General features: G+C 36.7%; 1 protein-coding gene across 3 annotated transcripts in view; it reads right to left on the bottom strand.

The window, feature by feature from the left end:
• LOC309672133 (putative RNA-binding protein Luc7-like 2) overlaps positions 1 to 27195 on the bottom strand; it is a 42864-nt gene that overhangs the window by 5303 nt on the left and 10366 nt on the right. For 2 of the 3 annotated variants that reach the window (XM_082483555.1, XM_082483553.1), the window contains 8 exons: positions 23293 to 23387; positions 11986 to 12084; positions 11007 to 11117; positions 10195 to 10338; positions 8936 to 9112; positions 6588 to 6679; positions 5674 to 5703; positions 4603 to 4797 (listed from right to left, as the gene is read on the bottom strand). In XM_082483555.1, the coding sequence (XP_082339681.1) occupies positions 4603 to 4797; positions 5674 to 5703; positions 6588 to 6679; positions 8936 to 9112; positions 10195 to 10338; positions 11007 to 11117; positions 11986 to 12084; positions 23293 to 23387 (943 nt within the window). Of the gene's footprint in view, positions 1 to 4602; positions 4798 to 5673; positions 5704 to 6587; positions 6680 to 8935; positions 9113 to 10194; positions 10339 to 11006; positions 11118 to 11985; positions 12085 to 23292; positions 23388 to 24903; positions 25100 to 27195 lie in introns of those variants that run through there. The other variant, XM_082483554.1, reaches the window with a different exon arrangement.

Here is a 27195-nt window from a genome sequence, read left to right as displayed (position 1 = left end):
TCCAAGGGGTAAGATGTTTGATTAAATAGGTCTGTGCTCCCCCACCCCCACTCTGGCTTTCTCCTCCTCAGAAAAAAAAAAAAAAAAAAAAAGGAAAATAGTCTGTACTTCTCTCTACCACAGCAAAGAATTAGCATAGGGCTAGAACATTCTGTTGTCAACCAGGATCTTTAAAAAAGGATATTAAAAAAAAAAATCTAAATGCTAAGAGTGGGATCTCTCACACAGCTTTAAATGTCTGCAGTGTAAATATCTAAGCTAATCAGCCAGATTTCCTTAACAGTCAGCAGAAGAAATAGACACTTTAAGGCATGATTTGTCTCATCTTAAAATAGACACAAAATTATGTCAGATAAGCCTGTAACGAGACTCATGAGATTTACATCTGACCTAGTCATCTAAAGCCAGGTGAAACGAAGCCCCATCCTAGGACTTCAGGTACTCTATTTGTCCACACAATGCCTATGTGGGAGTACATTAGCCCTTGTCACAGGAATTCTTGCAAGTGGGCTCAAGCATACTAACACAACCACCTCTCAATGTACCCACGTTTAGGTCTGCTGTCATGATTATCTTATTGAGTATGTATCTCAACATCTAACTGCAAATATTCACTTTCCCATTGCAAATCAAGAAGCACAAATTACTTATTTTGTTTCTAATGAGATGAATCGTTTTAGTTATTTGGAACTTATAGCCAACAGCGAGGAAAGTAGGACTTTATATTTAGACCTGCTCTTGATAAGCCAGTAATCCAAGCCTGGGCAGACCCAGGGTTCCTATTACCTTAGGCACGTTGCTCTTATTACCAGATGGGTTCCCATTATCTTAGACACATTATTACTATTGCCAGATACTCTATATACATTCAGTTGTGCCCACAGAGCGTGGAGGTATGGAGGTCTGCTCCCTATACTACTAAATTTGAAATGGGATCTGTCATTAAGAGATGTGCATCTATCCACCTGTTCATAGGGTGAACGATGATACAGATTAAAGAAAACCCATTTGTCAGACAAATTTATGTATTTGTAGAATTTCCTCAGATATAGCACACAATAAATATCTCTAATTTTCATAATTAAGATGTATCTGAGAGGCAGGAGGTTTTCATTTCATGTGAAAGGCTCTTTGGAAAATAATTTCTGAAAAAGGGTGGACAGGAAAACCAGAAGGAACTGCATGGTTTGCTGCAAGTGGTAATTCCCAGCATGCATTTGCCAGTGATAATGTTGTTATACAGAACAAAATGGAAAATTAATTCCAGAAGAACATCAGGAGTTTCTCCAGTAAGAAGTCTAATCGTTTAATATACTTGCATATTGAAGCCACAAAGGATGCGATCAAAACTAAAATGCCCCCCAAAAAAATCACACCGAAGGCTTTAGGTTAACATAAAATGATGCAACTCTTCCCACATAGCAACCATAACTCCACACTTCTCAAGGCCCTAGAATTAGTGGCACTATGTGCTGCCACTGCTGCAGCTTTCAGCTGTCATTCTGCTGCTTTCGGTGTCACACTCTGCTCTTCTGCAAGTGTTTGGCAAAAGCACTACATTCCCCAGATCTGAACTTACTTGGTTATTCAAAACCAAAAGGCTACCAACTCCTACCTCAAGTAGTTAACTTGTTGGACCACATCCTTATTTTCCATAGTATTTCTGGTCAGAATTTCTTGGACAACTGAACCTTTTGAGCTTAAGGAAGACAGGCTTGAATAAAGGTATTTCATATCAGGATTTTAAGAAATTCCTCCTCCAAAAAAGCAGGTCAAAAATAGGATTTGGCAGCGAGTACTTCCATGGACTAGAAAAAGAGTTCTTACGAGACAAGGAAATACAATACATTTCAGCCTGCAAGTTCAGGTTTATTTTCTGGCATCAACAGTGGTGTGGCATTCCACACAAAGTCTTCTCCCACATTCATGTGAAAAGCAGCTCTAATAGCTAGAAGGGCATCTCTAAAAAGGAGGTGTCCAGCCTGGCTGCAAGTTCAATAGCCATCCTGGCCCCAGTGAAGCAAGATTATAGCTCTGAAGATTCTTTAGTCTCTTGAAAACACAATATACATACTTTAAAAGTTAAAATTTTGCTTGACCTCAGAGAAATAAGAGGTATGAGCCGATGATGATGGCACAGCAATTTTTTCCCCTCAAGTTAACAGTAACGCAAAACTCTTGTTTGTACCAAGGATTCTTCCAACATAGGAGTGCATCTTGTTCCTTCAGGGCAGGAACTGACATCAGCTGAAATATCTCCAGTACTGAGTATCGTAAGGTTGAAATATTGTGCTGTGAATTACATTCTATTTTTTAACTCATTCACACAAAACAAAGTTTGAAGGGCAAACTTTGATAGCAACTTGGACACTGATTTAATCTCCAAATCACCTTGTGCTTTTTCAATTCCCCTTTAGCAGCTGAGACTGACAGGTTTACTGTTACATGGACAGCACCAATGGTCCACACCGTTTCTTTGTTCTTACATATTTCTCTGCCACCATATATAGGACAATGCATCATTTGCATTATGCATATCATATTGGAGAGTTTGAACAACTATGATGAGAATTCCAGAACAATCATTCAGTATAGTTTTCTTTGAAGGACTGAAATTGAGTGTTGCAAGGCTGGACTTCAAAGTTGAAGAATTAAAGGCAATATGAGTGTATAGTCTATACATTGGTTCATCCAAGTTAAAAAAGTGTTGATTCAAAGGAAAACGTCCATTTTAAGACTGAAAAACTACAGGTTTGAAGACTTGCTAATCTGCCATTGTGAATGCCTTGAAGAAGCAGGCTCTTTACAGTAACTGCGATGACAGGCTACAATCAAGATGAAAATTGCCAAGTCTGAAACGTTAACTTTAGGACACTAAAAGAACACCCTGAAGAATTTTAAATACCAGACACTACTGATTATACCAACTGGAGTGCTGGGCATTTAATTTTTATCCATGTGCAACAAAAATAAGGGGGAAAAAAAAAAAAAAAGGCCTGGACCAATCCTCTCTTTCATGCTTTCTTACAGAGCACAGTAAGACTACAGTCACCTATTTACTCCAGGAAGAAAAAACAAAACAAAACTCTTTTTTAGGGCAAAGAGCCCATGAAATACTTGAACACACCCAAACACATATTGCTACATCCTTGGTGATTTGACTCCTAAAATCATTTGAATTATAAACCCTGAATGTGCAGCCACTTCAAAACCAGATCTTTTCTCTTCTTGCAAGTCGACAGTCTGTCAGGGTTTTACAACTGGGCACACCATACACTGTACTGCACTCAAATCTATGCCACAATGGCTGACCTATACAAGAAAGGAATCCTGCTTATGAGCAGACTTCCCTACCAGATGCCTTGTTGTGCAATTACAACAGTCTTCTAAATTATGCTTACCTCACTCATCTAAAATAAGCCAGCAAATCCTCAGGAGCAGACAGCAACTGAATCATTCAAAAGCAACAGCCCCAGACTGCTGTCTGCAGTAATCCTTGTTATGGTTTGAGGAACCCATAACAATTTATTGTTATTTAGACAATTATTCTATCACCCGATGACCCCTCCCCACCTAGGAAGGAGAACCGGGAAAAACAAGGAAACCCAAGGGTTGAAATGGAAACAGATTTAACAGAGTAAGACAAAATAATTAACATTAATAATACTAAAGGACTGATACTGATACCAACACCAATATAAAATATACAGGGATTATACTCAGCCAATTATATCAGTAGGAAGCTGTGTACTCCCAACAGTGGACAGCAAGTGTCACGTACTGGAGCACTACAACTGGGGAAGGAAGGGAAGGCCTCAGGGTTCTGGCACTGGGGCAAAAAGTTTTCAGGATCGCAGCTATCAAGGAAAAGAGAGAAGTCCTCAGCAAACTTTCTAATTTATATTGAATGTGACGCTTGTGGTCTGAAATAATCCTCTTGGCCAGCTTAGATCAAGTGCTTGGGTCTTGCTCCTCCTCATCCCTGTACCTGGCAAGCTTGAAAACACCGAGACCTTGAAACCCCCATACCATAGCTGGCTATAAAGTAAATATTTTCACAAATTCAGGCACTAGGGTCTTCTAAAAGCACAGTTTTCCCAAGCATTAGAAAAGACTTTATTGCAAAGTAAAATTACTGAAAGAGAAATTAGTCCTTTGTTGCTCAAACCAGGACATCCTTCAATGAGGGGCTAAGCCACTTTCCTTGCAAAGCAGCTTCTTCAGATGCAATGCATTAAGTTTATTTTCAGGCATATCTAAACTTGTTTTTATCGGGCGCAGTACACAACAGAAGGGCTCCAATCCTGGGAACAAGAGCCCAAGGGCAAAACCAAATGGATGACGCCAAGATGACTGCTGATATCCCTGGGTTCAAATAGAGATCAACTGTTTCACTTCCTACACAGCAGGAAGCTGGTAGTATTATCATCTTGACACAATACCTTATATCACTCCTCCAAAACAGAAATAATACATAACCCTATTATGTTTATTTTTAAAAAAACCCAACCCACAAGCAAGTGGTGAATGTAAACTTAATTTAGTGAGAAAATTCTCATCATGCATCTAGGAAAAGTCATTTGTTTCTAGGCCAAAATTTACCTCTTTTTGGAGCTGCGTTCTCGGCTTCTATCCCTGGAACTATGCCTGCTTCTATGATGGCTGCGACTCCGGCTGCGGCTGTTAGAGCGAGACCTGTGACGATGGCGTTTCTCACGGGATTTGGAACGAGTTCTTCTCTTTCGTTCCCGGGAGGCTGAGCGAGACCGATGTCTGCGGCGATCTCGGGACCTAGATCTAGGAATAGAAAGGACTTAAACCAGACACTGCATTCACCTAGCTACTGTATCAGTGTATTCTGAATATTATACACTCTATGCACAAGGAAATCTGTATAGAGAATGGTCTGCAGTGTTCAGAGCTATTGGATTGTCCCATGACAGGCAGAGAGGGGAAAGCAACATTAGAAACCCTACGGAGTCCTTTGTGACTAATGCAGACAATTTTATAGTTAATTCCTGACTGTATGATGGTTACAGCACAGCCAGTTCAGGCTCCTGAAAGGAATTAAAAATATGGAACAAATTTACTTTTTAAAATTTTAAAATCTTGTCTTTATCAGGCAGTTGTAGAACTTTGTGATGCAGTGACGTTCTGCAAAAACAGGACTATAACCTTCCTCATAGCTACTACAATAAAACTAGCCTGGAAGGTTCTAAACACCATACAAATTAATTATTTTCTTTCCTTTTTTTTTTTTTTTTTTTTTTTTTTTTTTAATCACTTTGCAATAATACCTCACCAGTGACCTTCAACCCTGCAGGTTAGCAAGAAAACTCATACTATTGATGGGTCATATGTAGAGAGTTAACCTGGTGCTTAGGATTTTAAAAACATGCTTTTTTCACCAAAAGCTATTAACCACAAGCTTCTGTTTTAACCATTTTTTGGAACAAAAAGTTGCATTGTAGTAGCCACAAAATAGATGCACACATATAAACTCGGTAGCATAGCGATAAATACTGTATAAACACAGATAGTTGACTATGTAATAGAAGGCTTTGTCTGTAAAGATGGACATCTTAAACTAATAGTGCCAGACAAACTTAAAATGTTCCAGCTTGTGAAAGGCTGGTTTCACTGATGGTATTCCTTGTCTGCAGATTTATATACCTTTTGGTATGCTTGCTGTGGGATCTGGACCTGAAATAAATGGAAATAGTACATCAATTTTTCCTTACAGAATCTTATTATGAGATAAAGTACAATTTCGCAATAATAAACCAAAACTAATTGACCTGTTATTGTACTTCTCATTTTACTAGCAATTATTTAAAGGCCTTTTATTTGATGTTAACATCTTTGTAAAATATTTACCAGGAAACATCTCCCTGACAACTGTTTTGTATTTGATGGTTTTTTTATTTATTTTTGAGCCCACCATACAATAAACCCAAAATAATATCTAATCTGCATTTTTATTCCCAACCCTCCCCCAGAAAAAGCTTACAGTTCAAGTCAGTAACCCCTTATTTCTTGTCAGGCAGGTATTATGAGACTGCAATATATTTCAAAGTTTACATTGTTAACCTCTTGAGCTGACATGTCAAGAGAACTGCAGTTCAGATTCCATTCCACTCTAGCCCCACAAGGCCTGGAAGCAACTATTTCATAGAGGAATAGGGAATTACATTCCTCAGTCATACATTCAACTACTTCCAATATGGAAAATTTCTAACATCTATAAAGAAAATATCAAACATTTAACAGATGTTAGAAACTCATGTGTGTAAGCTCACATCTGTCAGGTCTCAAAACAAGGTACACACCTGAAAATTATCTCATTTAAAGGCTATTTGTTCAAAAATGTAGAGACACTTCTATCTGTAGTTTTTAAAAAGGTTTTCCATGAAAACAATTCAGGTTTTAGGAGTTAGACATGAAATTCACTCTCAATTCTTGCAGGTTTCCAGGGAATGCAGACTATTATGATTCTGGAGATTTAGAAATGTGTATGAACTACATCGTTGTTTTCCCATTAAACTTAAATAGGTCATTATGTATATACAATTCAAATAGATCCCTACCTCCTTAGTTTCTCCCTTTCTTCTCTTTCCCTCTCCTCTCTACGTTTCAGACGTTCCTGATTTCGTTTCTCCTGTTTATCAGCCACAATCCTCTAAAAGCAAAGGAATATATTCATTAAGTTACATTTCAAAATTTCTCAGGTGAAGGTGCTATAAAAATAATCTAAACAGTTAATATTCAGTTCTTTCCCTCATGTATATTCCCTTTCCCTTGTGTATATTATTCCCTCTCTCTTCCTCAGTATATACTTTTTTTTTTCCTCTCCAAGAAACAGAAGTTATTGCAGAAGTGCTGCAGCAAATTGATGGGTGTTACACAAAGACCTGAAATATGTAGAGTTATATTAAGTTTTCCACAAAGAGGAATTTAGAGCAGTAAGTCATGCCTTTAATGTGAGAATTTCCATGCCAATCCTATTATATTTTGGCCACCGGGGAATGGTAGAAAGGAATCAGAACCAGGAGAGTTAATTGTCTTATTAACTCCTTCAGTGTTAATATTCCTCCTGTGACATAAAGAAATCCTTAGTTGTAAAGGGTTGATACCTAGTTTTGAGGCTACTTGTTTCTGTATTGTGAACATGAGACATGTAATTAGAGAGAATGCTTCAGCTGATAGCCCCCAGGTTGAACTCACTACTACTGGGGACAAGGCACGCTCAGTAGAGGGCCCTCAGATGTGGAACTCACAACTGGAGATCTGGCCAAACCCAAGTCTCGCCACCTTCTGGACATGATGCAAGAAATTCAACTCTTTGTAAAGACCTTCTTCTGAGATGTGGAACTGCCCCAGCAGCATCTTGATTAGATCTCTGAGGAGAGCTCTGAGGAAGGAGGGGATAGTTATTGTTTTCTTTTTTTGTTAGCGAAGTACTTCAAAAGAATATTTTATTGATGCTTTGGGAATGTGAAATAATTATCCATGCATTTTTTTTCCCAAATGGTGTAAATAATCAGTTATTTCAACCCTTTATGTCAAATTATATCTACACTTCCTTGTACAGTATCAGTAATTTAACTACAAGCAAGGTTTCTTGTTCAAGTGACTCTTTGTATAATTTCATGAGGGATGAGAGGAAGCACACATGATCTTCTCTAGGCATCTAAGGATTAAGTTACAGCAGCTATATTTAGGAGCCTAAATTGCCAATATAGTCAATGGAAAGAGTTGGGCTTTTCAAAGGGTAAGTCACATTATCCATGCAAAACAACTGGAATATTATGAAATATAAACCAAGCAAATTTACTCAAACTCAGTAGCAGCATTTTCTGCTTTTAGGGCTTCAACTCATTTAGCTATTGTCTTTACTGATTTCTACAGTTAAATACTTGAGCCTTGAACTCTGTAATTTGCATATTAAGATCATAAATGGTATCAATGTCCAAATCAAACCTCTCGAACACCAAAAGTCTAGAACATAATTCCAGTAAATCCTTCTTCCAGCAAACAGTTTCTAGTCAAGATAGTTTTGCTTAGGATAATATTCCAACTGGATTTCAAATCTTCAAGCTATACAGAATATGCAACCTCCTTGTAACAATTATTTTAATAGCTAGCCTGACTTCAATATATACATCTTTTTGTATTCTGACTTTGGATAGCTACAGCCTTGAGTTGTTGGAACTTATTTCATATATTGCCAGTTAAGCTTAAAAGCCTCAAAAAAAAAATCTTTAAAAGGAAATCTTCTTTAGTTATTGGTACCTATAGAATGAAAGTCATCTCCTAATATTTGTCCAGATAAAATAAACAAATTGACTTCTATTCTTTCACCATACAGCAGGCTGTTTGTGCTCCACACATTTCTGTAAACCTTTTTTGAAAACTTTGCCATGTGTTATCATCCTCCTTATGTATTGGTACCAAAAATGAGGATTTCAACATGAGCCCTATTAAAGTTTTATCCTAATTAAATAAGTAAAATATCACTCACTTAGGCCCACTATATGTTCTCGTATTTTCAACGGTCTCATTATTACTTTTAGCCAATCAACTGGCTAAAAGTAAAGTTCATTTTGCTATCTCCTATGACTGCTAAATGTTTCAACATCACTGTCATTCAAAACACAGTTCTCCATTTTACAAGTAGAATTGCACTCTTTGTTCCCAAGATGCATTACTTTGATCATGTGTTTTAATATACCTCAGTGCAAAAGAGGTCATCTAATCAAATTATCCAGGTAACTGATATTAAATTAGGAAGTTTTGTAGACTAAGGAATTCTCAAATTTTACAGTAATATGAAAAAAATTCACATGCCCAGAAAGAAATATTCCATTAAGGTTGCCTGGCAAATAATTAAGTAGGAGCACACACATATACACACAGAAATGTAAGAATGATTTACCCGGAGTTCCTCAAGCTTCTCTCGTATTTCAATAAATCCTAAATGTAGCTTTCCTCCAAAGTGGTCAGCAAGTCGTCGGTCGTTGTCATGAAGGCCAAGATAAGCCGAGCACACTTCACAAACCCGCAGCTTCTGCTGCTGAAAGCTGGAGGCAGGCATAGAATTCCTGTATACTTCCTAAGGAAAAAAAAAAAAAAACACAAAACAATTTGCTGTTACTTCTCAATGCACAGAAATACAAAGACAACACTTTAACAAAGATAAACTACAAGTTGATAACTGAATTCAATGTACACCAGAACACCCTTTAGTTAGTTCACACTATTCATAAAACAACTGTCTCGTTAAGATACAAGGCAAGTTCCTTACTTTGAAGATTGGACATATTTAAAAGCAGTACATCAGCAACTGGTTTTGCAAGTTAAACAAAGTGGAGTGATTACTACCTTTACTTAAGATAACACTACTTCGAAGAATTAACTTTTTCATGTGCAACAATGAATAGACGTTAACACTACAAGTATTATGTTAACATATTATGAAAATATTACACCATTTTTAATTCTAAACCTAGTTTAAAACAGTAGTAGTTTCCTGAGAAATCCACCTGCATTTTAGACACTAATTAAACAAGTCATCTGAGCAAAATTCATCTACATACACTCAGATAAGAGAGAAGCAAGACCACCAGCAACCCCTCTGGTACCATTAAAACAACTGCAGATGTTTATAAATGTTAAGTATCTTGGTGAAATACAACATGGAAAATCTCTTGGTGAGCTCTGCCACCGGAACATTACAACAAGGACCATCTGACTTGCCTGATACACAAGCCATTGACTAATTATATTTCAGTGAAGACAATGGTTCACTTCACTGAAGCTTTGCAGTACGAGCCACATCAGCACACTGAGGCATAACAGGGTTGCCGCAGCAAGAGCCATGACACCAAATGAGATAAGTCAGTCCAACAAACACAGACACAACTGTACTGTCCACAGATACAACTGGCCAAAACTGTTAAACTAAGATAATTGCATCATCCATGGAAGTGAGTATAATTTTAATAGTATAAGAGCGTATTTAAAGGTAGAAACTTTAACTGTATACGATGCCGCAAAGCAAATTCTTTAGTTTTATATGAAGCAATTAGTTAAGGAAGTGACAGCAGATAAGACATCTTGCGTTACACAGATGCTAACCAATTTAATATTGGACCCTGCCCTCTCCATCCCCCAAGCCTTACATAATCAACTTACTTCTGCTTCTCTCTTCTTTACCCGAGCTTTCTCCACTTCATCCATTACTTTCTGAGATTCTTCCACATTCCCATCAGCTCCAAGCTGTTCTACTTTGGCCAGCAGTTTCCCAATTTCTTCATTCAATTCATGAACTCTTTCAGCCTTGAAAGACAAGAAAAGGCTTAACACAGGAAATGCTTTTAATTATGGAAAACAATCTGAACTACTCCTGAGTTATTATATGCAAAATTGGAATTAAAAGAAACATGCAGAGACAACTTCTTCAGGTGAAAGTGAAACAGAAGTTGCCTCATGTAAAAACACACAGAGAAAGGCTGAGTTACCAAGTCTATGTACCAACTGCCGAGCAGGATTTTGTTCAGAAACTTCAAGTAATTCACACTGTTGTCTATACCAGTCTTGCAAAATTAATATTTGTACAACCATTCCCCCCAGCGTGTACATACATGTGCAGAAAAACGATATAAGTTTTTTTCAGTTAGAAGATCTAGAGAAAAGCACATCAATTTTTTTTTTTTTTAACTTTATGGATGAAGTTTTGATGTAAAAAGTTTAAGAGTTACTAACATTTGTATGGCATGGTATCACAGAAGGTCAAATTTCCCAAGCTCAAAAATGTCAGAGAGGTCTCTTCCCTGTGTTCTCCTCTCCATGCATTAAAAGCAGTTTTGGGAAGCATAGAGAAAATGCCTTATTTTTCCCCTCCTCAGTATGAATTCTCTGATTGGATAGCTAGTGAAAGCCTTAAATTGGCTTCTTAGAAAAACAGACCTTCAAAGAGACTTCAGTAACTAGTTTTACATGCTTACTTTAGCTGCAACTTCAGCACTGATCTCTTCTTGGGTTTCTGCTAGTCTTTTCTTCGCCACTTCTGTTCTCCTGTCACAGTCTGCAATAAATGACTGCAGGTGGTCCATTGCCTAAAACATCAATAAGAACATTGATCAATGCTGTCAAGAACATGAATATTTCGTTAGCCTTAACACTTTCCAGGTCTATTAAGACTTATCTTTTCTATTAGTGAAATCTTTGTAAAACAATAATCTAGCAGTTTATGGTGACTAATCACATACATTAATACACAACATTTTAAAAAGCATAGTCTACGTGTTGTCATAGTTATAAGTATTGGCAGAAATTTGGAAGTAAAACCTGTCTTAAGTCTTCTCTAAGAAGCGAGCTTTTCTAACACACGTTAGAATTCTTCAAAGAATTCTTACCCAGCCAATACAAGTGATACTGTAATTTTTTTAACTAGGGTTTTAAGCTATTAAGCATATTAACACCATCTGTCCAAATAATGACAAGAAAACCCCCAACCTTTTCGTCCTAGTGAATACTAACTTCCCAGCTGGGAGTTCAAAACTGTATTACTCAAACTATGATGTACTGAGACATAGTATATGATTTGTTATACCCAATATAAAATTACTTTCTTCAATAAGCATAGAATTTAAGACTCTCTGCAAAGCATACACAGCCTTAACATTTGCTTGCTATTTGATAACACTAAGACAGCATCCAGGTTTAGGATAATTTCTTCTGTGGAAGGCTGTTAACAGTTCTACCTAGAGATGACCACCAATACAAAATAAATACTCACATATAATCATGAAGAGGCACGTATCTTTTATGTAACCATGCCAAGGGTTTCTCTGTCTCTTTCTATAAAATTACTTTCCAAAATTTTTCGTTCTGTGTGTACCCAAACTTAACTTTTGTTGCTCCATTTACCCACCCACGTACCCAAATTATGCTTTTTCTCCACCGTTAAGACAAAATACATACATCAAGCTCAAAGAAGAAATCTTGATCTTTGGATGCTATTTCATAGTCTGCCCTTAATGCCAGGTCATGCACCTTCAGACATTCTCCAAGGTCCATTCTCTGAAAAGAGATGGGGGAACATGGTGTAACTTTTCAGAAGTGTTACAAGGAATTAAGATAGTATGATTTCCTTTAACAGTCAAATATTCTGAAGCAAATCATCTCCCCTGTGGAAATGAAAGCACAGTTTAATGAAGCTGTAAGACAATACCAGATCTTGAATAAACATGCATCAGGAAACAATAAAAGCAGACAGAATGACATCTTATCACAATGGCTGTTTGTATTACAAAGTATCATTAATGTCCTGCAAAAACGTCATTTTACTGAAAGTTCAAAAAAGTGACTGAAGTGGGACATTGTATGTTGAACTAAAACAGCTTGGGAAAACCATGTTCCCCATAAAAAAACTGGCAATTAAATGGTCAAATGCTTGATATGAACAGTCAGCACACACTATAATATGCATTCCAGTTATACTCATCACCTGAAATAGCTACAGCCACAGCACCACTAAGTCCTGCTTAAAAACCATTCTTGAATCACTTAAGTAAGATAGCCAAAAAAAAAAAAAAATCCCAGCAAAACATCCTGCAGATGAGTGAAGATGAGCTGAATGTTGGACTATGTTCAAGAATCAGGAAAGAAAAAGTATAGATATTTTTCTTGTAATCTAAAACCGTTCCAGAAAGGGCAGGAAGGAAACATGAACTTAAAGTAGGCTGCATCACTAACCTTGCATACAACGCCATTGAGAAGAGTGCCCAGAATCTTACTAGGTAAGAAATACTGGTTTTAAATTGAAGTTTTCATACCACACATCATAAGGAATTCTAATTCAATCTGTTCCCCGCAAGTTTGTTTGGTGATCAAGACAGAGCAATGTGCACATGACAAAACCAAAAGCCCACACTCAAAAAAACAACCCACAAACAACAAAAAATCCCCAAACAAAGCAAAACACCAAACCAAACAAACCCCCAAAACCTATTTGTAATGGAAACAACATTGAATAACATCAAGGCACCCTCTCTGCAAAAGCACAAGCTGATGTATAATCAAAGTGATTATTATTTGCATCACTTAAAACCAGCACAGTTTCAGTTAAGCCTGCTCTTGGCACTGCTCACTTAATATTAAGAAAAATTAATCCTTTCTTAATATTGAAAGCATAAAATGAAAGTTGAACTCTGATGGAAAGAGCTGTTACTGCTGTAGTTTAATAACAGTTTTAGAACCAAAACTAAAATAATTAATAACTTGTGAGTTTTGTAAACAAAAGATGAGTGTTAACTCAGAAACTGCTGCAAGTCATTTGCTTCTGAGCCAAATGAGTATTTTTTTTTAAATAAACAAAATACTTGCACTTAAGCAGCAATTCAAGCCTCACAAATATAGTAAAAAACCAAACATAATTGCTTTCAACTTCTCAAATCATCATTTCGATGTACCAACAAATCCATTAAAGTAGTTTTTAACATTTGAAATAAACCAATAACTTCTGTAGAGAGAGAAAACACATTGTTAAAATACAGAAGTTTGAACTTGAAAGTTTTTGACAAACTGTAGTTATTTAAATACTCTTCAGCCATCATAAACCTATTTTCCAGAAAACATTTGATTGCAATAGAGAACATCTGACTGCAATGCAAAAAAAAAAAAAAAAAAAATTAGCTTTTCCTTTTGCAACTACATAGAACCTCACCATTTTTTTAACTGATACAAATCCACATAGACCTTGAAGCTGAGCAATGTATTACACAGATATATTTTCACGTCATTAGATGCTGACATTATTTAAACTACAGCATTATTTCAGGAACGTACTTCAGTACTAGGAAAGCAATATGAAAGAATATTTTTAAATTATCTTAAAGTTACACATTTCAAAATCCCCCTAAAATCGTGAAAAGACTGTATTTATGCTGATTCATCACTTATACTGATAAGGTATTTAAGGTTAAATGGTAAAACTAAAGGCAAATCCTGTTTTACGTAAAGCACTCCACTTTTAAATGCATAGATAAGGCTAGTGACACACTAATAGATTAAAATACAATGACAAAAAGCCTGAAACACATCCCCTGTAGCATCAGAAAAATGCTATTTTAATATGCAATCTATATACACTTTGAATAAATGCACAAAATAAGCTTCCTAAAATAACACTCTAGAAAAAGAAGAATTCACATGACACTACCATGACACAGTGTCCATTTTACATGTGTTTTATACTTCTTTCCCTCTATTCAGGTTGTATTTGCTCTTCTCAAGATACTACATTTTCTGATTTCTGCCCTCCCTTTATCACTGTGCTGTGCCTCTCCATGCTGGCACGTATGCCTGTGCAGTTGAACACAATCCAGGTACTGACCGAGTAAAATGTATCTTACCAAACCAAAAACAGAGGCAATTTTCAGCAGTGTACCTTTGCCCAATTTGTCAGGCAGCCATACAAACAGATGTGCTAACAATATGTGGGTGGCAACGTAATAGTGAACTTAGGCAGCTAAGATCTCTTACAGTATCAAGATGCCACTTCAGAAACTCTTGAATAGCTTCAGTAATATTAACATTAATTTGGAGGGATGAGGAGGGTGTTTCAGAGGATTTCTGTTAGATGTCTCAATCAGAAGACAGGAAATTTTAGCTCCCCTTCCCCTCTTTGATCCAACAGAATGCAGCCTTATAAATACTTACGTGGCATAACAGACAGGGAGCAAGAACAAGCCAGTACAAGTGAAAAGGATTCTTTTTCATTAGCTTTGCTGTTAAAGAAATTATATTGTTGTTGGAACTGCTCCTTGACACAGCCCGTACTAGGCTTGGCTAAGCCTTTGACAGCACCATTGCACAAGTATTACTACTAAGTGCCATTCTTAAAAGTTCTATTAGCAAACCCCAATGTAGAGAGGCATAAAAAAAAAATTAAAATTCTTAAACCAGTTTGGATATTATATGCAAAATCACACCTGCTGGTATAAGTTATGCAACATCAGGCAAAGACAATTCATCTTGGGGATGACTCATCACCATCAAAAGTCTGTGCTGGATCAGGATTGCTGAGGACCTTAACAAGCACAGAGCATCTCGTATTATAATTTGGCTCATACATTGCAAAGTAGTTGGACAGCATATGGAAATGGACAGAAGATACAGTAAGACACATTATTTTCATTTTCCACATGTCCACCTTGTGATTTGGTGCCAAGACATGCACTCCCTCAGAGGCAAAGAACAAGCATTGGTAGTCAGCTATTTAAAGATAAATCACATTTGAAACAGAAGATGGCTACAAGGGAGACTAATGTTCAGAAACTGAGCTGCTACTGAAGGCTTAAAAAGAATGCACATAAACTGTTTTTCACTGTCAATACTTTCAGACACTTGCACTACTTAAGCAATTTACAGGAGTCCTGATGAGTAAAGCAAATAAAGAAAGGTGAGAACATTCAAGCCCCCAGACTAGACATAAGTAAATTTTACTGAATATGTGAAGCCATGCTTTGGGACTTTTTGCAGTTACTGCACTTTTACTGAAGATTAAAACCAGAAAAACCCCTACGTATTTGGAGAATCTTTCTTACAAATGAAAGTGATTGCTGAAGGTTAGTCTAGAAAATAGTCTACGCAATCCCAAGCAAAGCAGGCTATCAGAAGTCCTTTTGCTATTGCTGAGTTCTGCTTAAGAAACCAGTGCCTTCTGCTAACAACTTGCTAACCATTTTATGTAACACTTTATTTCTCAGTATTAAATGAGCAATTAAAGCTACTCGATTTCCCAGAGCTGAGGTTTAGACAACTGGTCTTTCATCCCAAACAACTTCATATTGCAATGATTTATTAATCATTTTTGTCATCCCATCCACAAAATGGATAGAATGTCTTGCATATTAATACAGAAATATGGCTTACATACATTTAGTTTAACAAATTATGCATAGCTCTGCTTCAATCAAATCAGGTACAAAAAAAAAAAAAAAAGTATCACATGAGTTTAGTATGAATAGACAAGGAAGAGCTGGCCGAGGACTTAGGCAATAACAGAATCTGAAGAGTTTATCTGCAAAATAAATGTGCGCTCAGAGTAGCTGACATCAATAACTGAACTGGAGACTAAACTCTGATGTGATGCTGTTTCTGGAACACGAAATGAAGAAGGCTTTCTTTTCAGATCTTGAGCTACCTACAGCAAAATTCCCACTCTGGTGCTTTTACAACTACTATACATTCCTTTGACCAGAGATTAGATGACTGAATGTATGGAGTGCAAGAAGAGCACAGAAAAGTCAAAGCTACTTAAAACACAGAGGGCTGATGTTGAGTCAAGTGTGACATAGTAGCACACAGTATCAATGCTTCTAAAACCAGCATGCATCTTGGACAGGTTTTGAAAGAAGATACTTTGGACAGTGTTTATGTAGAGAATTTTTTCTAGCTATGAAGATATCCATACCAAAGCAGTTAACATTCAGCAAGAGAAGGGTTTGGGTTTTTTTTGTTTGCTTGTTTAGGAAGATCTGACATGGCTGAAAAATATATATTGGAGGAACCAGATCTCTCCCTTTATCAAATTGTCAAGTCAAGTATGAGAACACCTTTGCTACCAATAAAAAGAAGCTGCAGATAGACTCTTTGCTGAGATCTTCTTTATTATGGAACTCACTTTTCATCTGCACTAACAATTTTGTTTCTGACAAATTTCTAGACTTGTGATAAAGTCCATCCTTTCTCGTAGGCAACACATGTTCAGAAGGGGAGCCTTTAGGGTGATATAATAAGGCGTGATTTAAGTCCTCTGACTCCACTAACAGGGTTAACTTTTGTAGGACTTCACTAGCAGCAAAGAAATGCTGAGCTAAAAAGAGGCAGAAATGAAGTTATTAAAGTCCTTAGCAAGCACTGAAAATTTCAGGTATCTTCAGAAGTACAATACTTCTCTAAAGACATTTCTCCCTTTAACTATACTCTTACTTCTAAAGACTTCAAGTCCTTCGAATAGATCTGCACTGAAAGACAAACCTAACAGCAGTCTTTCTCATTTTTAAATGAACGTATTTCAGTGTTTACATAGTATGTGGTCTTATAGACCGACTATACAATATATTAATATTTAAGTTACATAACCATACAGAGAGTAACAAAAAAAACCTTCACCTAGATAAATTGAACCCAATAAAATGGAATATGGTACAATCTGTTCACTTTCCTGGAATTGGTCAAAGAAATTAAGAATAGGTTTCAAGAAACTGACATGATCACTTGCCGGGACAACAGAGCACTTTATAATTCATCACCACTGGCCTAAAGGCTACAAATTGAGTTAGCTTATGCAAGCCAAATTTAATTTGATCTGCAAAACTGAAGCAGTTCACATGACCAAATCAGTCCTGAACTGAAAAGCTGATACCCTCCAGCAGAATGCCTGTTTTTTGTAACCCTACAGCAAATAATCACACTGGCATACCTAAGTTTTAAGCATGGAAATAGTTCCATTGAGCCAATGGGATTACTGGCAAAGAAATCAACTCCAGATTAAAATACCTTACTAACTCCTATCCGCAGATGTGTGAACTATCCAAACTTTCTTCCACAGCAGCAGATCTAGACGGTAGTCAGTGAGCCTAAATGGATTCAGCCCATCTTGAGAGGGATACCCAGTAGCAGGTGAAACGAATCTTCCTCTAGGTTCCACTGCTTACATTTCTTCTGATTCCAGTGCAAGCTTCGACACCTAGCTCCTCAGCTGAAACCTAAATTTAGATGTCTTAATTCGGAGCTGACTTCCACTCCTAATAAGCTTAAAGTTAATCATGTATTAAAGTATATTGCTAAATCAAGGTCTCAATCAATATGGTTCTAGTCAGCAAGAGTACTGAAGAGCTGAGTGCAATAAATTCATGAGCACCTAAATATATGCTTAACTGCAGGACTCAACTGACAGAGCATGCTTTCAGGTCTGTATAAATAAAATGCAAGCAGCAAAGTTCCTCAAGAAATACACATAAATACAGATACAGACTAAGTTAATCCACCGAGCAGAAAGGAGTTTCTCAACCATGCTTTGCAAGACCACATACAGCATTTGTGACATTTTTTTTCAACAGGAAAACACAATCAAGCTAATAAGAAAGCCAGATTGCTGCAGAGGTGTTGAACTGCTCCGGATCTTCAAAGATCGCTAGCAGGTTACTATAAATATTCAGGACATTACTATTTTTAACCTTATTAAAGGTATTTGCTTTAAATCTTCCCACTTTGTCATTTTCATTAGTACTCGCCTATTCATTCAGAAACGTACAAAGATAGAGAAAACATTCTTTTACATCTAACAAAGCTTGCCAAAGACAGCACAGAGCTTACATCCAGAGAATGTTGCTTAATGGGTTCATACCATTACAGGGGAGTCATCTGACTCCTACATAGTGGCTTCAGTCCTAATCGCATAATGTAGATAAACATAAACAAACATTTTTGTAATGCTGATGAAAAATAACACAAGAACCTGGTTTGGAAAAAAAAAAACAAACCTCCCAAACCACAAGTCCGAACATCAGCAACTATTAAAGATAAAAACGCTAAGGAGTGTTAACCCTTTAAGACAAAAAAATTTAAATAAAAATTGCTAACTTTAAGTGGTAAATTATTCACTGTGTCCCAGTAGCCAGGGTTTACAAAGTCTTACTAATCTCTCATTATAAAATTCTCAACTTGAAATGAATGAGCAAACTCTTAAACCTCTGACTTATGCATGTGAACCAGTGCTCAAGTGATCATTATGAAAAAGCAGAGTGCCAAAACAAGAAAAGTCAGTTAAAAATAAAAGAGCTTATGTGAGTGGCATTGTCAAAAGCATGTTCTGAACAGACATTGTTCTACAACCTTGAAAACAATGTCATTTCTGTGATTTTACCAATTGGTTTACTATGTGCCTCACACAAACTTCAAAACACATTTAAAATAAAAAGTTAATCACAGATGACAATAGGTTTGGAATGATAACTGAATAAACTGAGAGAGGATGCTATGTAAACAAAAATGTTTACATTTTTGCTGTTGAGACTCACTATTCTACCTATGTCTTCCATGGAGCCCATTGTGGTCTGCAATGGGAATAAAAAAATCCAAACACATACTCTCCCTGGCTCACCCCCAAGTGACACAAAATCATCTGCAGGTCCTGAGACACATGGGACTGCTTGACTTAGCATTTTCAAGTCTACAAACCCAGAAACCTAATAGCACAAAAAAATGCCCCTAAAAAAACTGCAATGAAATAAATATAGGAATGTAACCAAAATCTCCTGATTTATGTAGGTAACATTAACAGACAACTAGACAAGTCTACACAGAAAAGTGGAAGAGGATAACTGACACAGACCGAACGGTTCTGTTGGCAACAACAGCCAAAAGAAAGAATTACATTTCAAAATACAGCTAAATCTTATGGCTTTACACTCCTAAGTAAAATATTTAGGGTTCCTTTAAAGACAACTTTATTGTTCCTTTAAATACAAATTACTCTGAGGAAGCAAGACACAAAGAAGCGCAAAAGAAAGCTCAAAAAAGAGTAGGAAGCTGTGCATTGTTGCCCATCTGCACAATGGAAGTTTCCTAGTAAAACTCCAAACTTTATCTTTTGGTTAACACTAAAAACTTTTCAGGAAAAAAAGCATCCATGCAAATAAGTAAATCGGATCAAAGAAACTTGAGGAAAATACCTACTGCAAGTGTTCTGGAGAAGTCTAGAAATAACAAAAGACTTCATACAGTATTCTTAAAAATAAGCACACGCTTCATCTAACAAGAGAAGATATAATACATGCAGAAATCTGGACAACAAAGAGAAAGTCTCCAATCTTCTAAGAAAAGTATACACGCACTACTTTTACCAATACATACTGCAGCCCAGGGAACATGACTTTATTGTCAAGGGAAATCAATTCCTTGGCAGAGTTTTGGATATTTGGCCGTTAACAAAAAGAACACACAAAATTAACTGGGCCTACTCATATGAGTCATTTCGTTTGTCTTGCGTTATCTGTGAATGCCTTCCTTGAGTGCTTTTGAAAGAGTGGGTGGATTGGAATAGCATAGAAGTCTGCATTTTGCAGATGGGAACGGTAATATGCATTTCACAGGAATTGCACAGATTATCTTGTGACACAAAAAAATGGCAATTCATGTCCAATATTTTACTGATAATCTAGTCGATGAAGAGATTTAACTTCACAAAGTGCCCCCAGAGAACTCAATCTCTCACAAGCATAAGATTCCGGATTTGGATTTAATAAAAAAAAAAAAAAAAAAAGTCACTCAATCTTTGTTACCTACAGATTTTACAAATCTTGAACACAAAGATGCATCAAAATTTTCCCATGAAAACTTGCTTCTTGTCCTTGTAAAAACTGGGCTATCATGACAGAAGGTCCATTTCTTCATACCCATGACTAGGTAAACAGCAGAACATCACATGGGGTAGATGAAGCCTGTATCTTATGAGTCCCACTAAAAGGATTAAACCAGTCACTGTTTTCCCAGACCCAGAATTACACTGTGGAACACATTTTTTGGTCCGATGACTAACTGCATTATGAGGAAGGAAAAAAAAAAAAAAAAAAAAAGAGATTGATATTCACTGAATAAGCATTTCAGTTTAGTACTCCAAGAGCAGCAGCAGAATCCAGTATGAGACAGATGAGAACTTTCAGTGAGGACTTAAACTGGGTAAACAGGCCCAACTGACATGCTTGGTTTGCACCATAAGAGGCATTACTGCATATCTACAACTCCTAGTTCTAAACATAAACATTTCTTAAGATAGCCCTTCTAGAAATCTTTGCTTATAGAAATTAGGCCACAATGAAAAGCTGTCAAATTAATCTTTGTAACAGTATCTTCTTGACCAATGACTTTGTACGTTTTTATAGCATACTGTTATGTCCTGTTTTCCCCAAACAGGATCTATTTTGCTCATCACACAACCAAAACACGGGACAACATAACAGAAGGGTGAAAAAATAAACATTTTTCTCCCTTTTCCCCCATTTTGTTTGGACAGTAATGCACAGAACAGTTCAAAATAAAACTACATATGCACTGATACAAAGAGCTTTGTTACCAATTTGTTATCACTTACAAAAAAGAATAACTCAAAAGTAAGGAAATATGTTCAAAGATGCATTATCTTCAGTGTGAATTATCTTCAGTATATGCCAAACACTACATTAACTTCAAGAAATCTGATTTTTGTGATATGACAGAACTTTGCTGTACAAAAAAAAAAGGAAACAGTGTCTTTAAGGATAGCAAAAAAAAATTTAGGAAGCCTTACAAAGAAGCTCAGCAAGTGGGCCTTTTCTATTCCACTGCCTTTTTTATTAAGACAAATGCTAATTTCCCTAGTTTAGTTCTACTATTTATTGTGCCTCTTCTTCCTGTGCTTCTCTGCAATTACAGTTGCACCTACTTCTACAGGGACTCTTACGAAGAGAGAAGGATGGACTGTAACTATTGGTCTGTCAGTCCAAGTGCCAAAATTAGAAAAACAGAAGTAGGTGTGCATGCATGTTTGAGGCCCTTTGATCAACCAAAAATGTTATGGTAATTTAGAATCACAGCTACTCGAAAAGCATATTAGAGGCCAAGTGACAGGTAAATCACTTACTAAGTCTACATATTTCAGTTTTCCACTTTGCAAATGAATTTCATTCTGTATTTCATGAAAGGCTCCAGTCAAGTTAGCCTTTTGGAATGATATGGCACAGAGAACCAACGCTGCTTCAAGTAATCCTTAAGACAGGTTTTCCAGTACTTATTTTTCCCTCTGCCACAGGGTAAGAAAATGTTCCAACGTGAATAAGGAAAGCTACCCAAGTGCAGCATTAGGAATGGTAGGCACACGAGACTCTGCATACCATCATACTACATCTCTCTACTGTTAATTCTTCTAACACCATGGACCACCTGGTGAGACCCCACCTGGAGTACTGCATCCAGCTCTGGGGCGCTCAATACAGGAAAGACATGGACCTGTTGGAGCAGGTCCAAAGGAGGGCCACAAAAATGATCAGAGGGCTGGAGCATCTCTCCTATGAGGACAGGCTGAGAGAGCTGTGGTTCTTCAGCCTGGAAAAAGAGAAGGCTCCAGGGAGACTTTATTGAAGACTTTCAGTACTTAAAGGGGGCTTACAAGAAAGATGGGGAAAATCTTTTTATTGGGGCCTGTTGCAACAGGACAAGGGGCAATGGCTTTAAACTAGAAGAGGTTAGATTTAGACTAGATCAGGAAGAAATTTTTTACAATGAGGGTGGTGAAACACTGGCACAGGTTGCCCAGAGAGAAGGCAGATGCCCCATCCCTGGAAACATTCAAGTTCAGGTTGGACGGTGCTTTGAGCAACCTGATCTAGTTGAAGATGTCCCTGCTCGTTGCAGGGGAGGTTGGACTAGATGACCTTTTAAGGTTCCTTCCAACCTAAACTATTCTGATTCTAACTCACCTGCCTTTCACAAGAATAAGCTACCTTAATCATGCACCACAAGGTAAAGCACGAGCACACCGACAAAGCTACTGGCATGTGTCAAAGCCCCTTGTTTGCTCTGCTCAGGCAAAGGAACCTCTACTATAGAGTACACAAAGATCCAAGTGAAACAAGTTACTAATATGCCATAAATGGAGATTTTCAAATTGCCTTAGAATGTGTGAAAATGGCACGGTAACTGGGTATTGTACAGTAAAGGTCACTATCATGTTACATATATCAGCTTCTAGAAATGCAATTATTTGAACTTTCAATGTTTTCACTATAATATTTCTGAAGAAAGAAAAATCACCACTCTTCCCTATACAAAGATTTGTGTGGTATTCTTAAAACTTTATGTTGCAGTGAGAAAGTAGGTAATGTTATCATTTATGCATAAATTATATTTCCTTTTTTCCACTAGTTGCAACTGTACCAGATTCAAACCACTTTCCTATAGCGCAATTCATGTAGGTAACATTATGTATTTTATTTAAAATTTTTTATGCTATAGCAAGTGATGTTGAACTTCTAAGTAATAATTAACATATAGAACAGAAAAGTTGTAAAAATTAACTGCATAACCAGTAAATTAGTTGTTTATAAACAAGTTCCTCTAAACTACCAAAGAGCAGTAGGTAGATACTTGCTGAAAACCATGAAATTAAAAATGATATTACAAAGAACAAATACAATTAAGTTTCTCCATTCTTATCTAAATAAAACACAAGATTTGGGTACATACAGTTCCAGAGAGCACATCATGAGGGCAGCAGTTGAGAAGGTGACTCTTGCACACTCTATCATCACTGAATTTGATTCGCTGGCGGGTCGTGTCACCTGCAATATAGAAATCAACACATCCCAGGTTAGAAATCTGGGGAAGCCAGACATATTCTGCAGGTTACATGCAAAGCGTTAACATTGCCCTGTCACATAGTGAAGGCCTATGGAAAATAGAACTTAAAACACTGTATGCTTCTTTGCCAAAGAACACCAAAAACACAAATACATGTTTTAATGCTCTATAATGCTATTTTAAAATCCTCTCATATTTCCCCTTCAAAAATGCAGCACGAAAAGTGCTTGAAACCAGAAAGACAGCATTAGCTTAAAAACACTTCGCTACAACAGCATTTGTTAAATGAGCTATATAACTTTCTATTAAGATTTTGCATGAAATAGTGATGTATTTGTATGCAACAATTAGCATATAAAAGCAGCCTCATAAACACAAGATGATACACATTGAGTCTTCACCAAATCCCACCTGATACTCATTTTATGATTTTGCTCTTGGATGCAATGCACCCTCTTACTTCTGATGGGAGTACCATAAAGAGTTGGCAGAAGAATGATTTTAAATGTTTACAAACCTGAAAAAAAGTCAGTCAAACATATGGACATAACCTATATGCAAAATTGTTTTACAGATGTTTGCATATCTCCGTATCATAAGTCTTTTTTTTTTTTTCTACATGCTGTTTGTTGGGCTGGAAATATCTTAATTATATCTTCATCATGGCAGGTTGTAGTTCCTGCATCAGCAGAAGTATCAACCCGTCCACACACTGAGGTCCAATTGCAAGTTTAAATAACCCCATCTTGGAGCAAGACCTAAAGTCTTCAGAACAAAGTAACCAGCTGGTATTTTGGGGATGAGGGAGGGAACATGTTTTCCTTCAAGTCATACCGTCACTATTTGAGATTTGGAAGAGAAACCACTGCTATGGCTCTCTTGTTGTTAAGACACAGGCATGATAAAACTCCTTAATCTCTCTCAGGATGTGTCTATTTATTTATTTTTTAAAACGTAACAACTTGTTAAAATCTCTAAAAATTGAAAACCTGCTGGTGAATTACTGAAGCAAGGAAGGCTGCTGGGGGGCGGGGAAGAAATAGACTGAGTTCAGGTAACAGCCATTTCCATTTCATCAAATATTTTAAAGAGTGTAGATACATTTTCCAGTTATTACAAGTTTTTGATGGTTTAATGACCTGGAACACTGAGAATTTTGAATCTATTAAACAATTCAAAAAGCCAAATTCACTACCAAGGTAACTACAACAGAGGGGAATAAAACCCCCGTATCTTATTAGTCAAGCCTTTCTTACTATTATATAATCAGATTTTTACATATCAGTTCTATGCATAGCATGCTAATATATAACATTTTCAGGTAGGCCAAGTTTCATATTATTAAACAAACAAAATTTTCCAAACCCACTACATGCTTAATTTGCCTGTCGGATACAACAGTTAAGACCTGTAATCCACAGGCTAAAGACAGCTTCAAAGCAATTCAACAATAGGTTTTCTAAAGGGCAACTTTACTTGCTGCTTAGTTATACTTACACTACTAAAAATTTAGAGCAATCCCTTTATAATCATGCCTGCTACTGCAGTAAAGAGTTTTGAGTTTTGCTTTTCCTTTTTTGCCTTTTAGGAGGTGGATCCATATTTTTTTAAACACATAACTGCGTTTGTTCCACATTCATTAACACATCTGAAAAGTTATTGATAACTCACGGCTCGGCGAATGCGGGGCCTTTCTGACACTCCCTTGCAGATTGATGTAGGCAGGCAAAGATACATTGAACCTTTATAAATAAAACAAGGGGCCAGATTGTTCAGTTTGTATAGAATAATAGACTCTGCCAGCAATTTTAACACAGCATCTAGAAATACATGTTGACTGTAAAGATTCTTCTATATAAAGACACATGAACAACATCACGAAAAGTACTTTTAAAAAGACAGCTGATGGCCTAATATCACTAACCTATCAGGAGTCAAGGAGTTATCAAGACCAGAAAATTGCTGAAAGGCTTATGGTTCCTTGGCTAACGTTGGCAAGTAGTATTTTCACAGATGTTTACCTCAACATCTAGACATAGCTTTTTTCATACCTTTACCACAACTGATGCTACAGCTGCAATACAGTCTTTTTTTCACCTAAGTGGCTAGCATGATAATCACAATTACCAAACTGAGGGGACAACATAGGAAAAAGAAAAAAAAGAAAAAGTAGCAGAAAACTAGTCAGTGACAGCCTCAAGAACACGTTCCACATTTACACTTTAAACCTTTATTCTTTCTCCACTGCGCCCTTGCTCTAGTATTTAAGAGACTTTCAGAAAGGCTCCTATACACAGAACATTCAGATATTTACCTTTGCCCTCCTATGAAAAGCAGTTCCATATATTTGCATTTATTTTTAATCTATGCTGTTTCAGAAGGAAAGGTTTAGCAAAAGGAAAAGATGTCACACACTATGTCCTAACAATGACTGAATTTTGAGTCCCTCTTCAGAGTCTTGACAGCCCCAGAAGAAAATGCTTTTATTTCTTTATGAATTTTGTGAGCTCTAATACCCCTAAATAGTGCAGACCTGTCAGCAAAGACAGAAGATGTATTCTGCTGCTGACCTACAGGTGAATCATATTGAGCAGGTGACGACTTGCAGTCTACACAGTTTGCTGGGGGTAAGAGCAGAATAAAATCTACAAATCCACTATACACCTGACATTCAGCCTACAGCAGAAGACACTTCTGCAGACGCCTTCTAAGAATTATAACAACGTGAACAGATGCGTTCTTAAGCCAAGGACTTCAGTGGTACCTCAGATAACTGTACTTAGGTTGATACACTTCTTTGTATGGTCAATCAATCAAGTGAAGGCTAAGAAATGCTTATGAGTATTTAAGAAAAGGCTTTATATAGTCTGCAAGAAGAAAGTAATACATCTAGGTACCAAGTAGATGCAGTCATCTAAATTTTAAAAGCATCCTTAAATGTTTATAAAGGGGACACTATCACTGATATTTCAGACCTTATTACAAGTTCTATTTTAATAGATATATAATTAAATTAGCTCAGAATAGCAACTTATTTAACCCTGCCTCTGAAGAAGAGCAGAGTATTCAACTACTTGATCTTTAGGACTCATGCTCATTAAAGAAATCAAAGTAATTTACCAGGGCATTACAGGAGTCAACATCTATTACTGTAAGCCATCCCTCTGTTTCCAATTAGATTTTCTCCATTAAAAAAAAATAATCACGATTGATAAAATTTATGTAGAGATACAGAAAAAAAAACAACTAAATTTTCCTCAAGAAGCAGCAGCTTTAGTTTTACTTAAAGTACCTGGCCCAAACCACATTTCTATAACAGATTACTTTCCAGAGGAACAGAGAACTTTGAAACAGAATTGAAACCATTCAAGCAGAAAAGCCAGACATAAGGAAATTTCTACACTTGTTCATCTCATATCCTTTATAAGCACAAGGAGACTGCACACTAGTGACACAAATATTAAAGACACGATGGCAATAATGTAAACTTTCTAAAGGAAGTTTTCTAGTTTGTATTAAACATGCTGACTACAAAAGTAACATCAAGACCAATGCATACTGCTGATTAAGGAACATCCAGAGGTTAAGATCACAATGTGCACTTGGACTATACAATTTGCTTTGAAGTCCCAAGTCTAACCTATTAACAAGGCTCCACAATGTCATTCCTGTTCAGTGCGTTTTAAGCACAAACCAGCAGAATGAACACTTAGACATGCTTATAACAACGATTTATTTGATCCAGCATCTCTTACTGTTCTGATGTACGCTAATACACTACTAACAACA

The sequence above is a fragment of the Vanellus vanellus genome, assembly GCF_965231255.1.
Source record: "Vanellus vanellus genome assembly, chromosome: 1".
In the NCBI taxonomy this organism is placed as follows: domain Eukaryota; kingdom Metazoa; phylum Chordata; class Aves; order Charadriiformes; family Charadriidae; genus Vanellus; species Vanellus vanellus.
This window is presented reverse-complemented; position numbering and strand designations above follow the sequence as displayed.